General features: G+C 40.8%; 1 protein-coding gene across 2 annotated transcripts in view; it reads right to left on the reverse strand.

Annotated features, from left to right (window-relative positions):
- Positions 1–838: 838 nt before the first annotated feature.
- LOC139204408 (dmX-like protein 1) overlaps positions 839–16,205 on the reverse strand; it is a 50,414-nt gene continuing 35,047 nt past the window's right edge. Inside the window, exons 37-51 of one of the 2 annotated variants that reach the window (XM_070834431.1) lie at positions 15,847–15,995; positions 15,495–15,580; positions 15,157–15,355; positions 14,432–14,549; positions 13,876–13,938; positions 11,869–11,955; positions 10,700–10,818; positions 10,040–10,187; positions 7,499–7,559; positions 6,882–7,009; positions 4,578–4,655; positions 4,321–4,412; positions 4,100–4,152; positions 3,467–3,684; positions 839–1,286 (exon numbers count right to left, since the gene is read on the reverse strand). In XM_070834431.1, the coding sequence (XP_070690532.1) occupies positions 1,053–1,286; positions 3,467–3,684; positions 4,100–4,152; positions 4,321–4,412; positions 4,578–4,655; positions 6,882–7,009; positions 7,499–7,559; positions 10,040–10,187; positions 10,700–10,818; positions 11,869–11,955; positions 13,876–13,938; positions 14,432–14,549; positions 15,157–15,355; positions 15,495–15,580; positions 15,847–15,995 (1,833 nt within the window). In that variant the 3' untranslated portion in view covers positions 839–1,052. The remainder of the gene's footprint in view (positions 1,287–3,466; positions 3,685–4,099; positions 4,153–4,320; positions 4,413–4,577; positions 4,656–6,881; positions 7,010–7,498; positions 7,560–10,039; positions 10,188–10,699; positions 10,819–11,868; positions 11,956–13,875; positions 13,939–14,431; positions 14,550–15,156; positions 15,356–15,494; positions 15,581–15,846; positions 15,996–16,205) is intronic. The other variant, XM_070834432.1, reaches the window with a different exon arrangement.

The raw sequence follows: 16,205 nt of genomic DNA on the forward strand, positions 1-16,205 counted from the left end.
CAATCCTCTCATCTAACGTCTCCACCTCAAAGTGAAATGCTAAATTGTTGCTTTAAATTTAAGAGATGTGATGTGTTTATCCTGTCCACCTTGATAAAATCAAAGTTTCCTGTGTTCATTCCAAGTCGGGCTGAGATGATAAATGTTTCAAAATCAAATGGTGAAGCAGAAAAAGTGATATGAAACTGACATCCTGTCCTTCCATCAGCGTGGTTTGATCGTGACAAACACCTGGTCCTCTGCTTTTCCAACCAAGCTGGCTCATTTGTGTTCAAAAATGAATATGGAGCACCAGAATGCGCCGGGAGTCCTTGTGACAGGATATAATGTGCTTCGTACGCCGCCCACTGGCCTTCCTGCATTGTGCTGAGCCGCTCTAACAGCGCTGTACAGTCTTGTGGTGGCGTTCCAACCCCTGAAGGGATCCGTGTCTGAGCGATACACATTCTCCTGTAGTTTATCACCTGAACACTGCAGCAGTGATTCCACAAGAGCGTCCGCTATCATGACTGCTGTGCTAATGTGAACTAACAGATGCGGTGATGCTGCGTGAGGGGGACAGCGCTGCAGCTTCAGGCTCTTTAGAAAGTCTCTTGTCACTCCTGCTCCTCCTACAGCTTCACTTCCTGTGCACAAAAAAAAACAAAAAAAAAAAAAGGGCTCCCCACGTGCTGTTCAGTTGACACTGAGATGGTCGTTTGTTTTGGAGAATCTCCAGCTGGGTTTTTGCTTCGCGCTCCGTTTTTATTCTGAATGACTGTGCCCTCGACCGTCTATGCTCACTTCCACCACAGTTTACAACATTTGAAGAGGGTCCTGCGTTCAGCTCTCTCTCTCTGTCTCTGTGAAAGTCTGTAAATCCTATGAATAATACACCTTCATTTACACTAATAACACTTGACATCATTGTTCTGTCATGGCATCGCTCCCCTGAAACGAACCCATGACGACTGTATTAAGTAATTTCCACAGCTGGCAACTTTGCTCGATCATCATCTGCACTTCACATTACTCAATTAAGTTGCTTTAACACCTAATTGTTCTATATTTGTCTATATGATGAACTTGACATCGTTCTTGAGGTTGCCGTGGTTGTTGTTGACAACACTGAAGCGGTTGGGGAGGACCCTCATCTTCATGGTTCCGTCGGCGCCACAGGAGAAGATGTGATTGGTAGGTCCCACCTCTATCTGCATGACGCCCGTGCCGAGGTTCCTGAACAGCGACTGGCGAGCGTGTTCGTTTGGAAAAGTGTAGAGCTGACACTGTGTGGCCAGGCTCCAAACCTGGGGAGTCCACGGGAGAATAAAAACAGTTAGCAGGGAGATTCTTTTAAGCACTATAGAACATCAAAGAATAAGCCTGCTGATATTCTGTATAATTCTGATTAACAACAAATCCCATGAAACAACCAAAACCAACAATGAACTGATCCGACTAACAAGAATTGTCTGTATAGCTAAAGCCTACGACGGTATATTGGGGCCATTATAGCTAGAAATAAATAAGTAAGTAAGTAAGTAAGTAAATAAATAAATAAAATACGGAGCTGGGGGGTGGGGGTAATATTCAGAGAAAAAAAATCCAAGGTAAAATTGTGAATTTATGAGAAAAAAAAAACTCAGATATTCTCTGAGATTATGTGTTAAATTTACCAGAAGAAAACTCACAGAAAGTCATCAAAAAGTCAAAGATTTGCAAGGAAAAAATTGGGATTTTTTTTGTCAAGGAACCACCAATGAAAAGGTCAAAACCAACAATTAATTGATCCAAATAACAAGAAATATTCATTGAGTTTAAAGTCACAAATTTAGGAGAAAAAAAAACAGAAAATGTGTGGGTTTTTTCCCTTTGTAAGGTTGGATCAACCTCATCCCACTGCTGCTGGCTGTGTATCATCACTGCAGTGGATGACCTTGTCAAATTATACTTTGCAATCAGATTTAGCATTAAGGAAACAGAAACGCTATTATTCTGAGCTTTTTCTCACACATTTACAACTTTATAAACTCAGAGAGAATTCGAGTTTTCTCTTGTAAATTGAGTGTTTTTCTGGTTAATTGACCACTTTAATTTCAGAGAATATCAAGTCAACCAATTTTTTTTTTTTTTCTCGTAAATTGACAACTTTAACGTGGGGGATTCCACATTTTCTCTTTGAGTACTACCCTCCTCTCATGGCTCCGTTGTTTATCTATTTATTTTACCTACAGTGGTCCTAATACGCTGTTGTTAAGGCCTCATATAGCTCATTCCTACAACGAACGTGGGCACTGTAGTTTATTTTGAGTTAAACCATGGCCACTGGTCTCCACTGACTACATGGTATGGATCAACTTCCAGTTTTTCCTGGCTCACTCTGTACTTGCTGTTACACATCCACTGCTGAAAATAGTCCAACAAATACAATATTTACTCCCGTTTATCCTTTTGAAAGAACTATATTTGTGACCTGTTTTCAAAGATTTACACTTTCAACGGGAACCAGTGAGCGTCTTCTGAGAGCCACGCTTAACTCTGAGCAGCTAGCTTTGTTTGATTGGTACTGCCAGCCTGGGAGCATTATTATTAGATAAGGTTTTTCATAGACTGAAGTCTGCACATATTAGTTAATCTTCCATTTCCATGGACTCTCATCAAACACTTTAAAAGCTTATATATTTGCAGCACACCCTTGTTAAGATTTTCAGTCAGCCAACACACAGTTAATGACTTCATATGAGCAACATCACACACAGCTTTGGAGGTTTTTGTGAGCAATCATCCAGAATGAAAGTCATTTGAATTTCAAGCAGATGTGCACTGCAGCATTTCTTGTACATCTGTGTGACGCAGCGGCTTCATCCTCAGAGTGACAGCTGTGTGATCTGCGCCAACATATTCAAGTTGCAAAGATGAAAGACTTGCAGTCTGTGGAAATATATTAGCTGAAGACGGTCACATCTCCTGCCTGTTCAATCGAAACGCTTTCCTTTGCCTTTTCCCATGTCAGCCCACTTTCAGCGTACACTTTAGTCTCTGTCGCTGACACTGTAGTCCCGAGCAGGTGGTTAATCATAAGTGAGACATTGGTTTCAATTGTCTATGATGGCGCTTGCTTTCCTCCCCTCCCTCCGTAAAAGGGTGGGGGAGGAAACATTCACACTTGGGTGCTAAATGCCCTGCAGTTCTGCTCCGTAACTTTGTTTATGAAAACACTTTTGATCATTACTACTGCTCAAAGTTACAGTTTTTAGAATTACTGTTACCAGTGAAGTTCTCTTAAAAGATTAATGCCTTTCTAAAAAAAACAGACAATGACAGACAATCTACTTGAAAGGAAAATCATTTTAAGTCATAGAAGTTCTGACTAACTATCTTCTTGCAACTGATCTTGAAAGGCGCCAACAAATGTTAATAAATATTCACGTACTACTACGTCTGGAATACACACATTAATTAATGAAAGTGAAGTCAGCCAAAATACCTTTATATTGCCCTCAGATGATCCACTGATAAAGCAGTCCTCCGTCGGATCGACAGCCAGCGCTTTGACCGGCGAGTCGTGGGCCTGGAAGCTCTGGCGCTGATGCCTGTGGGGAAGCTCCAGGACGCTGATCCAGCCCTTCCTCCCGCCTGTGATGAGCAGCTGCTGCCTGGGGGCCATTGAGAGCACGGTGGCACCGGACTCGTGACAGCAGAAAGCTGAGGAGAGGTAGAGAGAGCAGGGGAAGGACGGGACATGGAGGAGAACAGGGTGGACAGATCGGAGGGAACGGAAATTAGACATTTCCAAATAGGAAATACAGCAGGTGGCCAGAGAGAAGAAGACATGGTGGGAAAAATATTTAATATCTAGGGCTTCAATTTACAATTATATTTTAGAATCAAATTATTTTCTCAAATAATTATCTAATCGTTTTGTCAATCAAATTGTGACAAACTCAAAAACCTGGAGATGCTGAGTTTACTATCATAGGAGATAAAACAAACAGTAAATATCCACATCTGAGAGGCTGAGAGACAATAAACCCATTATCAAAACTGACACCGACTGCTCTGCTGATTCCTCAAAGAAGTTGTTACATACTATAAATGCCTTTCTAGTGCTGCATCTTACCATGTACAAGGCTGTTGGTAGGAGTCACCAGAGTGTCCCACAGACAAACGTTCCTGTGGAGTTGAAAATTACAAAATTACTGCATGATTTTAATTAAAGGACATGCAATTATCCCTGTTGGCCACAGAACAGTGGAGCCGAATGGTCAGGGTTTAATTAGAAGTTCATGGAAAAGGATACGGGCACACTTTGAAGATGACTGGAGACAAAATCTCTCGTACCGGTTGTCTGTTGAAAGGCCTGCCGTGGCGATGAGGGAGGAGGAGCCCACGAAGACGAAGTCGTGAGCTGTCTTGTTGTGGCACTGCAACGTCTGGCAGAGACAAAGAGGACGGTTAGTAACAGTGACAGAGATCGAGATGCAGGACAGGAGCAAACAAAAATGACAATGACAGGAGGAAAGCCTGAGAACACTAAAAAAGGTTGAGACAAACATGTTGAGAACGGAACACATCAATCTCGTTTGCGAGTTCCTTACCAGGTACGGTTTGGGTGCATTTCCACTTGTGTTGGTCTGCCAGAGACTCAAACCTCCATCAGCGTCTACGATACCAAACTACAGGAAACATTCAGAGAGCAGATATCAGACTTTACTGCCATTTAGTTAGAATTATCTATTATTCTACATCAGACAGACAGATGCAACATATTGGCGGATGCTCCAGCTGTGTTTGCACATCCATTGAGAAGCTTCACTCCCTTGATTTCAACCTTGTAAGTCCAAGCATCCCTTTCAAAACTAAATTCAAGTGCTCCGCAAATCCTCTCTTTCCAATGTTGTTTTTTTTTTTTTTTAAAGCATATTTTCTCTGTTGGCCAGAACAGGCAGATAAGATAGCACTGGCACGGGAGAGGCACCATCTGAGAAAATTATTAGATTGAGTTCAGAGCAGCTGAATCACTCAGCTGAAGAACAATGTGTGCTGAAGCCGAACTCCCCGCTGCGGTTCGTGCCTGAATGGTAAAGTTGTGAGAGGAAGGGTGAAAATGTTCCTGAATCTGACAGGCTCACATCACAATGCAGTAAGAGTGGGAATCTTTGGAAATCTCATGATCCGATGCGGATTCTTTGGTGTCTGGGATGATTCTGGATCAATTCTCTGAACAAAATGATCCTCAAAATGAACTGCAAAGCAAAGGAGGCGCTAATTTCAGTGTCTTGCTCTGGTACACTGTGTGCCAAACCATTCGCTGGTGTCCTTACTCCACTGGAATACAATATGAAACATAACTGGCAGTTAAGATAAATGATCCACTGCCTTTAATTTATAAAAGTTAACAGCGGTAATTAATGAACTAATTAGTTTAAAAACATACACTCTGCTGCCCGTTAGGCCTGTCACGATAACAAATTTTGCTGGACAATAAATTGTCCCAGAAATTATTGCGATAAACGATAATATTACCGTTTTGATACCATTTTTCAACTAATACAATAATAATGGTATAATAATGCAAGTACACCCTTTTAAAGATGAACTTTTATTTCTTAAGAATATTTAAAATTGGAATTATATTCTGAAAAAAGACATTGTAAATATCCAAAATAAATAATCAAAACAACCAAAAACAATAAATAAAATGGACTGTCAGTCTCTGTTAACAAAAAATGCACTTGAATAAAAACCACTCACAACTGATGGTCAATGGTATGGTATGGTCAAGCTCATATAGGGGGTCATGTTTGAGCTTGACCACATATCCGTAGTGGCAGAGTAAAATGGGATGTCTGTGATCTCCTTCAGTATGTCGTCTTTCATGTTGTTGTACAGTTGTGGAATTGCCATTTGTGACATGTATGTTTTCCCTGGCAATTCGTACTGCCAGTCAAATGTTTGTAACATTTGTCGAAACGCCGGCTTTTCGACGGTGTTAAAGGGCTGCATCTCTTTGGCGATGTAGTGAACTACACTGTCTGTGAGTGCGCACCATTTGGCACTGTCACGTTTATATTTGGTTTGCTTCATAAACGCCCCAGTGATGGTGGACTGTCGGGAAGACGTTGACGGCCCCTCTGCCTCTTTCGTAGACGTTTTCTTTCCCAGTTGGGAAAACTGCAACGGGTGGTTGTGTTTGAGGTGAAGGTGCATGTTTGTTGTGTTGCCGCGTTTAGCATGAACTGTTTTAAAACAAATGCGACATACCGGCTCATTTATGTTTTGTATTTCACCGCGGTCATTTGGCTTAAATCCAAAGTGTTCCCACACGTCAGCTGTTGCTTTCGGCTTAGAGACCAATTCCATTGTTATTTATTCCTCCAAATCTCTGCCTCTACTCCTCACGGGGCTCTCATGCTGCACCCTGTGGTACGCCAGGTGCCCCGCCTCCCCCCACAGAGACAGAGTGACTGACAGGAGGGTTCACTCCTCATTACGCTAAGGAACCGAGAGGAGTCAGTCGAGACGGATGCAGCGAAGTTAACTCATTATCCAGTGTCTTTGGTAAATGAAAAATGATCGAGCCCGGCAAACTTATCGAGCTCATTTTTAATTATCGTGCAATTAATTGATTTATTGATTATCGCGACAGGCCTACTGCCCGTATGTAAATAACAAAATGTGGAATATGTTGCAACTGCTGCTTTTTTTTTCATGTCATCACCATTTATTAACAAACGTTTAGAAAATAAATTTTTGACATTTTGTGAATTGCGGTTCTTGGGAATTGATTTTTCCCACCACACCTACAATGCCATCATATTGCAAAGCTAAGAAGAGTTTGAGATCAACTGTTCAACGTGCTCAACTTCCCAGCCCACGCAGTACGAGTATGATTTTGTAACCTTGTTCCCCTGGTGGTTGAAACGTATCCTGGTCACTCTGGAGTTGCCTGGACTTCTGAAGCAGATGATCTGCTGGGAGTGACCCCACTCGAACATCCTCACGCTGCCGTCCTGAGCTCCCGTCAGATCTGAAAAGCAGAATGAAAAATGAATGTGACATCATTTGGCTCATTTTTCAGTGCATCTCGATGAGCATTCTCGTCCCAACATGAGGTTTTGGCATTTCGTTTTTGCCCAAAATCATCCATTTCATAAATGATGAAGGAAATGCTTTATTACACACTCGCACTCCAACAGCTGCTCTTACGACCTGCAGGGACTCATCCCATCCAAACACCTCACAACTGAATCCTCACTCTGTAGTTTGACTAGAAAATACAGGGTTGTAACAAGCAGGACTCACTCAGCCTTTTCTAAATCAATGGCAGCACTGGCACCACAAAAAAAAAAAAAAAAAAACTTTGCCACTTGCTAAATATCTACATAAGAGAAACTTTTTGGGTGATGTAATCATCCCCCAAAGGCTCCATTTATAATAAGAGATATAATGTCTGGAGAGCACCTTCGAGAGGTGGATACTCCTCTAATCTACTGACAGATAGCAGAGTTGCACTTACAGTAAGGCAGTGTGGGATGGGAGGTCATTCTTCTCACATTGTTGATATTTCTCTTGATCATCTGGGAGAAGAAAAGCGAGGAGGAGGAAGAAGAGGAGGAGAAGATTTTCAGAGAGGAAACATTAGTAGAAAATGTAGTACTTCATTATGGTACAGAGTGATTCTTTACAACAGGGACAAACTCACTAAATATGTACTATTACATAGCAAACAATATCAAAAAGTCACAGCTTCTTCTCATTTTCACCTGAGTGCTGTTTCCAAATATTATGGCTTCTTTTTAACATGACAAGTTTTACACAAGGAGCCACAGTGTTCATCAGTGATGATTTTGAAGTTTAACTTGTAATGTGCCAACGTGTGGAGTAACCACACATTAAGTTGGGATTCTTATCTAATTCCTATTTTGTGACAAGTTGGAGTTAGGGAAAGGCTTGGTCTGAGGTTCAGGCGAAGGTGAAACACAAATCAACAGGGAAATGGACTTCAAGACAACACCAGTGTGATTGTTGAGACTTTTATTTTCAAACCTCTTTTGCCCTGCATCGTGAGAGGGAGAGAAATCAATTTTAAACTACTGTCATGTAGAAGAATCTCATTAACAACTTCAAAGTGAGCCTCAGGATTCATTCTCGAACCGAGGAGAGCGTGTAAAACATCCACGATCCCTGACAAGACACTGAATGAACGCAAACGATCAGCTGTCTGTGAACACCAGAACAAAACGGGTCGCAACATAGACTGGGAAGGGGTCATCAACCAGGAGTCAAAGATCAAGGACGCCATTCACATCTGATGCCATAGACCATCACTGACAGGGGTTATCATGCTTTCTCGTGTTCAACCATCAGTCATCACATGATAACAACTGAACCATGTCTGTGACAACTGAGCAAATCCATCTGCTAGGGGAGCAACTATCATATTTATGTTAGGCTGCATTCAATTCAGGCATAAAGTCCAGAGATGTCACTAGGACTTCTCATTATGCCAAAGGACATATTTAATGCTGCATTTAAATTACAGCATAAGCAAATGGTTATTCTATCATCATATGGCATAAATTGTCTTAATATACTGTGGCTCCGTTAGTATTTTCCATCCTGTATTATGACTGGTGGCCCAGTGAGGCAGACATTAACAGCAAAGCCTGCCAAGGATTTTATTTATCATTGTCTTTAAATTTATTCTGCTCCCACCTCCAGAACGCTGCCTGACTGGTTGGTAAAATGATTACGATGCAGAGTGGCTCTTAACTGTCCAGTCTGCATATCAAGAGCAACGAGCAAGTCGGTTAATATCAACAAACATGACTCACCAGCTACTCGATTCAAAAACACTGTTACCAGCAGAATCAAATCAATCTCCTCCTCCTCCTCCCCACTGCTAACGCCAAGTTTCTCTGCTCAGTGAAACAGCTTTTACAGACTTTTCCTTAAAAAAAAACATAAAAATAAAAAAGCCTGGTGTCTCACGCACTGCATCAGTCAGCGACAGCTTTGGTCCTTTGTAAGTCAATGACTTACATTGAAGTTAATGTTAGCAACCATGAAGCTTTTGACACACTGAGCCCAGAAAAAGATGAATTATTGATTAAAGTCATTTAAACTGCTTTGAGGGTTTTGCTTTGGAGTACAAAGAGGAGCAGATCCAGAGCAACAGACAATATCAATTAATTCCAGAAAAGCAGTGGGGAGCATTAAATCCATGGCAATCATCACTGCACTGTCTATGGAAGATTCAGGGACCACGTTGCTGGGTTTTTGAGGTTTAATTGAACTACAAACTGTATTTACTTGATATTGCAGTGTATCGACGTAGTTTAAAACAGCAACTTTCTGAGATTTACAGCTCAATGAGCTAGCTTGAATTTTTGATAATGCAGTTTCCAAAAGTTTCTGTTTTAAAACAAATACATTTAAAGATGCTCAAACATCTGAGACTCGGCTGCTCATTATTCTTTTCAACATTACAGCCCTGAAACACTGTGCAACAATCTAACGAAAACAAAAACAGAAATAACAGCGATAAAATATTCACTATGAGAGATTTTCCATCCCAGGCCAGTGCCATGACTTTTCACAATGTACTAAGATTAAATGCATCAGTGGCTTCAAACAAGGTAGTAAATCAAAAAACTGGGGCTGCAACCAACAATTACTTTCAGTATTAATATGCTGATTATTTTTTCAATTCATAAAATGATTGTTTGATTTGTTAAATGTCAGAGCATGGCGAAAAATGTCTCTTTGCTAAAGCCCAGGATGACGTCATTAAACGTTTGTCTTTTTTGTAAGAATCACCTGCATGCCCCTTACCACCCCATTCTAGTGACCCATACTGCATGTTGTATGCACTAATTTAATGATGTCTCATGTGTTAACAAAGCTATGACAGTTGACTGAAAACTTGCATGAAAACTTGCGTGGCTCTTTAATCTCAGGCATAGATCAGGAAAATAACCCAATAAAGCAGGAGAAGAGGGGTGGGGAGAGTCGATGGTTCAGGTGTATCACATACAAAAATGGGTCTAAAGCTCACCACAGCTGCACCCCGGCCTGTCTGCACTCCTCCAAGCCACGGCATGTTGATGGGTGTGCCAGGGCTACTGTGCGTGTACGGTGTGGTGCCGTGGATGGCGGCAAAGTCATCACGCGTATGGACCACCAGGAAGTCATCACCACCAACACTACAGAGACAGAATGATATATTTAGGTGCAGGATGTATTTTCTAGACAGTAACGTGGTTAGAGGGTTCCGTAGTTAAAGGAAACAATTCAAGATTTCACATTAATAATCTTTAGAGGAAGTAATTAACATATTTCAGGTGTATGTCAGCATGATCTTGTTTATAAGAAAACAGTTTTTTGTTGGCGCTGCATGGATTTATAGAGAAACCATAATAGAGTAGGGTATGAAAGACAACGATAACAACGAATACAGACAGAAAGAAAGGCTGTTCTGACATGTTATAATAATATCTCATTATCATACTGCACATCCAAACTTGACACACCATGCATATTCACCACTTACACAATAATTACTCAACCAATCACATCATCCCACACCCATACTTAGAGGGTGAAAAGGTGACCTGATGTTGAACTCACAGCTGTTGGCCTCAACAAGTACAGTATGCGCACGCACGCGCACACACACGCACACGCACACACACACACACACACACACACAGATTACCCTTTAGCTTCAGCCTCATCATCATCGATCCATGTCAAGATCTGTGTGGCCAAGATGGATGACACATCCAACTCCTGAATGTCATGGGTGGAGGCCATGACTAAACAATTACGATTTGCCTGAGAGAAAGACAGAGACATGAAGTGGGGAAAGGGAGATGTGGATAACAGAAAGGAAGAAAATAGGATGAGGCTTAATGAAAGTGCAAAATGTGAAAAAATTAGAAGGCCCACAAAAGACTCTAGCTCCAGCTCTATTCAGCCAGTGGTCACAAAAAACTCTTTGTTTTACACGATGACCTGACGTGCACCTTCTGTTGCCAGCACCACTGCTTCCCTTTAAATAAATAGCTACATTAAAGCAAGAGAAGCAAAGTGAACCTCTTTCGATATGAAACAAGGAAAACATAGGCTCAGCAACATCAAAGGGGCGAGGATATGGTGTGAAAGTTGTACCACTGTGCCAAAAGAATTTGATATTTGTTTTGAATTTGAATTGTGTGCTCTGAATTTGAAGATGCTTTGGTTAAAGTGAGGATATAATTTGAGTTTATTTTTACATCTATTTTATCATATTAGATTGCATTGTTACCAAGCATAGATGGGATAAAATGATTTAAAACAGTATTAATAGATGTTTTTGCCACTGGGGGACACACTACACTGACATATGAACACCATACAAAGTTAAAATGGCAAGTGTATTGGCAAACAGTCTAATCATTTACACATCAGGCAGGCATAGAGCAACATTACCATTTATTTTGATATTCTGGCAACCTGTTGGTCTGATATACACTCTTCTTTTAGCTCTGTTTTTGGTCTCCACCAACTTATGTGGCAAACATTTTAGCTGCTAAATGCTCAACCGTGTTCAAAAAGCTAGTCACCGACATTGTCTGTCTACCGTTTGGTGCTAGTGATAGTACCTGCACCAGTAATAGTGTATGGGTTCATTAGAGATTTTTTTAGAAAAAATAACTCTTTACTGGAGCAGGAAAAAATATAGATGAGAGTGGTAATGCTGAACCAAAACAGTAAAGTGAAACATGTCTTGTCGGTTAGAGGATGATTGATTCAATGAATCCAATGAAATCTTTAGCTGGAAACACACCATGCTTTTCAAAGTGTGCTGTTTTGTTCAGTGACGTCTGTGTAAAAGGTTTGTACCTTGTTGATGGCAAAGGCTGTGATAATGTCAGATTCCTTGTGGATGATGCGTGCCTTTCCTCCAGGGCAGGCCAGATCTGACTCAGTCTGCACAGACCAACAAACACGCACACACACAAATCACCACCGTGGAGATTCAATCATTACAACTGATACATTACATTTCCTACTGACAAATGACAGTAATAACCTCAGATATATTTGTCCTCACGGGACAGAAACAATGACTTGACAAGATCCAGTAGAGGGGTTGATAAATAAAGAGTCAAATTATTTGCCGTAGAAGATAACAGAGCAGATATTATAACGGAGCCATGGCACAGTCTCAGACTACCCGTTATTTTGTATAATATACGCACTCTATGTTTGTCTTGCTTTTCGGGATAGTAGAGGACATGTGAGGTGTATCAGGCCATACAGTTAACCAGAGCAGTCCACATAACTGGGTTAGAACCATTAGGCAGCGTGAACACAACAATCCCTGAGCGATGAGCCCAAGCACACACTGTACCATAGAGGTCCTATGGGATGAATGCAGTGTAGACTATACTATAGCTCTGCATATTGTATAGAGATGTTTTACTCAAAATGTGACAGGCATCCTTTGAGCATGAGATTGAATTAAAGTCTTTACTGCATGTATTCAGGGGGAAAAGACCATGTCATTTTCTGTCAGATGGAATAAAGTAAAACTTGCTGAAATCTAAATATGGTGGTTTGCCATTTTCACCAAGCACATAATCCCTGTGGGACGCAGATTCACTGCGACAGTGTTGGGCCCATTAATCAGAAGCTATTGAGCTTCATAGTTTGTCCTCTGAGAGACTGGGTTAATTAACACTGAGCCAAATGGAGTTGCTACAATGTGGCAGCTTGCACAGCGAGAGCCAGAGGATTAGAAAACCTCCATCAGTGTACAGTGCAATTTAAGATTAATGATTCACATTCGCATGAATATTTAGACAGCTGAATCTAAGATTAATATCAAACACTGACAGGAACATACAGAGTTCATAGCCCAGAAAATACACGTACTGCAACTCTGTGAAGATCACAATTTGATTGTTTCTAAGATTACATGTGACAGGCCACATTTACTATTCTACTGTAGCAGGCAGACACATGGCACATGATGTGCATGTTCCCATCTAGTCGACAGTACAGTACGGTGATGTGAAGTCGGTTTCATAACATCATCACAGAGCACAAGATTGTTCATCTTTATGTAATATTGTTGACAATGAAAATAGACATTTTTGTGAACAAGCCACAAAAACTCAGATAAAACGATGCCATTTTCCTTCAGAGTTTAGACTTAATAAAAGAGCAGGGGTGTGTGATTCATCATATAAAAATCTCAATCACAGTTTTGGCTAGCACAGTTAACCAAACTTGATTTTGGTGTGATATTGACACCATCTTCAGAGTGATGCTCTGATCTGTCACATACTGTAAAGCTTGCTGGGAAACCGTTTGACCTATCATGAATTTTTAAAACCACAGTCAATTGGGACAAAATGAATCTTAGTATTAGTATTTTCAGCATGCCACAGTTATTTAGCCCTACATGAAAGACAAAGGCTATGTTTTAATGATCTTCTACAAGCAAACAGGCAAAAGGCATAGTTTTACTTACAAGTTTTACATTTCAAATTTCAGGATTATAATCCCCCATCCTACCACAAAAAACCAACACCAAGGGTTTGGCATTGTTTGATTTTTTCCAAATATCAGTGCCAGTACCTTTACCGATTATAAACTTGCACTTCCAAAAACAAGAACTTGTTATTTTAAATATTGCACCAATTATGTTCTACAGACAGATTACTGTATAAAAGAATAAATTAACAGGAGTAAGGTAGGTATTAAGTAAGTATTTGGTACCAAATTTGGTTCTTGACAGTTTCCAGAACTTGGTAGTAGGGACATGTTTCAGTCAGTACTGATATTTGGTACCCAGCCCATCCCACCCCAATACCATAAATCACAATTTATCTGAAGCAGTACCTGATGGTTTCCTGTCTCCTCCATGCCTGAACATTTCATATTGTCAGTCTGGTCCTCACCCGACTTTAATGATTGGGGAAGCAGCACAGGGTATCACACACACACACACACGCAAAACACATACAACAACAACAACAACCAGTGATGAACCATGCAGTCAAAGACACACAGAAACTGGATTATTGTGCTGTTAATCAAACAGGGTGTAATTATTTGAATCAAATTAAAGCATCAACATGCAACTGGCAGCAGCAATGATATACATGTGGTGGCCATGCGAAAAAAATAAAAATAAAGCGCAAATGCGCAAACAGGGATGTAAAAGCAATAATGAAGCAGGTAGCCTGGGAGCAAATACATAGGCGAGTGGATTTTATCATCACAAAATAGTTACTATGTTATTCAGTGACAATTAATACAATGTGCTAGTTTTGCAACCACTTTTTTTTTAAAAACATAAACACAGTTTGTGCAGTGTGCTGGCATAATGTTTACACTGTGCCAACACACTGCATTAACAAAAAAAACTCAAAACAAAACAAAAGAAATGGTGTACCTCATTCGGGTCCCGTTTCTTGGTAAAGATGTGTCTAATGAAAGTCTCCTGCACCTCCTCCTGCTTGACCAGAAACTGCCACAGACGCTTCACTGGCAGCGCTGAAGGGTGGCTCGTCCTGGAGAAAACAAAACACCCCCTGCATATTAACACTAACACTCATTAAATCAGTTCACTGAAGCCCAACAAAATCTGTTGGAAAATATTACTTCTGATTTGGACCATTGATGCTAATATGAAAACTCCACATATCTGGTGCTTAAGGCAAAACACATCAAATGCACATACAGTAACGATTGTTCCACCAAGAACAGTAAATCCCTACAGTACAAACTGTACAAGCCATGTGGAAATCCACAGGGGTCACATATGCTGGAGGATGAAACTTTTAACCTATGGAGATCTTGAGGAACAATTTCTGAACACATTTTACTGTTGTACAGATATATCTGCTGCTTAAGGCAAACTGTAAGCAACTGAACAACATCATGTTAACATTAATTCATGATGTTTAAAAGCTGGAGGGTATATCATTAGGCTTGAAGCGCTTTCATAAAAGGATAAGTCAATTGCTTTGCCTACACAAAAACATGAACTTTTCGGAGGCCCTGAGTGAATAAAGTACATCACGCTAAGGCGGACCGATTTCAAATTCAATCTAAATATATCACTAAATACTCAGAACTTTAGCGCTTAGCACTACCAATTCCAACTCATGGTGGTACCTGAACGGGGTGTTCGAAGGTTCAAACAGGGCCTTGTGTCTGAGCAGGGCGGGACCAGGCGTGGTGGTTTCCTGCAGGTGGGTGGAGATGTACTTAGAAGGGGGGCCCCCAAAGATCTCAAGCCTTTTCTGCAGCACCTGCTCCCAGCGCTGCAGTGTCTTCAGCACAGCGTGACACAGAGGAGAGCCCACAGGCAGATCTGCGTTAAGCAGAAGCAGACACGCACAAAAAAGAAGCCAATAAGATTAGCTAAGACAGGCAGTGAGAAATGGGGCAGCACTTATCTACATTCTGGACATTAGTGCATCAGTGGGTGTGCGGTGTATTTTTGTGTTTACCTAATAGATCATATCCTGCCATTGGGTAAAAAGACTTGAGGTTGACCAACACCAGCTGAACCATTGCCAGACGCATTAAACACCAACTGGGAGGAGAAGCCATAAGAAATCAGATTACAGTTTTGAACATAAATACTCTAAATGGGTCCAAAGCCGCCTTAAAAAAAACAGAAGCAATAAAATGTGCTCAGACTGAATGTGGAGCAATATTTAGAGGCAGAGTGACTGAATAGAAAGTCAATGGAAAAACACAAACAGCTATAAACACATAGAGGTTTACTCTAGGCAGCCTGAGCTGAGGTGAAGATGAGTCACCCTCTGCAGTAATTGCCACTCACCACTGTGTTATTACCTGTATGAATTGTGGTTTGAATGCTCTCTTTGAGGTGAGTTGGGGTCAAACACATCTTCATATTCATCATCATCTTCCTCTTCATCATGACTGCCCTGGCTCTCCTCTGAGTCATATTCAATTCTGCTTTCTGATGGAGGCAGCGAAGGCTAAAAGACACAAGAGCACAACAATAGCAGGAACAATGAATCACACAGACTTTTCTATTATTCATGTGTGTGTGTGTGTGTGTGTGTGTGTGTGTGTGTGTGTGTGTGTGTGTGTGTGTGTGTGTGTGTGTGTGTGTGTGTGTGTGTGTGTGTGTGTGTGTGTATATATATATATATATATATATATATATATATATATATATATATATA

Source organism: Pempheris klunzingeri, chromosome 7 (assembly GCF_042242105.1).
Source record: "Pempheris klunzingeri isolate RE-2024b chromosome 7, fPemKlu1.hap1, whole genome shotgun sequence".
Lineage (NCBI taxonomy): Eukaryota > Metazoa > Chordata > Actinopteri > Acropomatiformes > Pempheridae > Pempheris > Pempheris klunzingeri.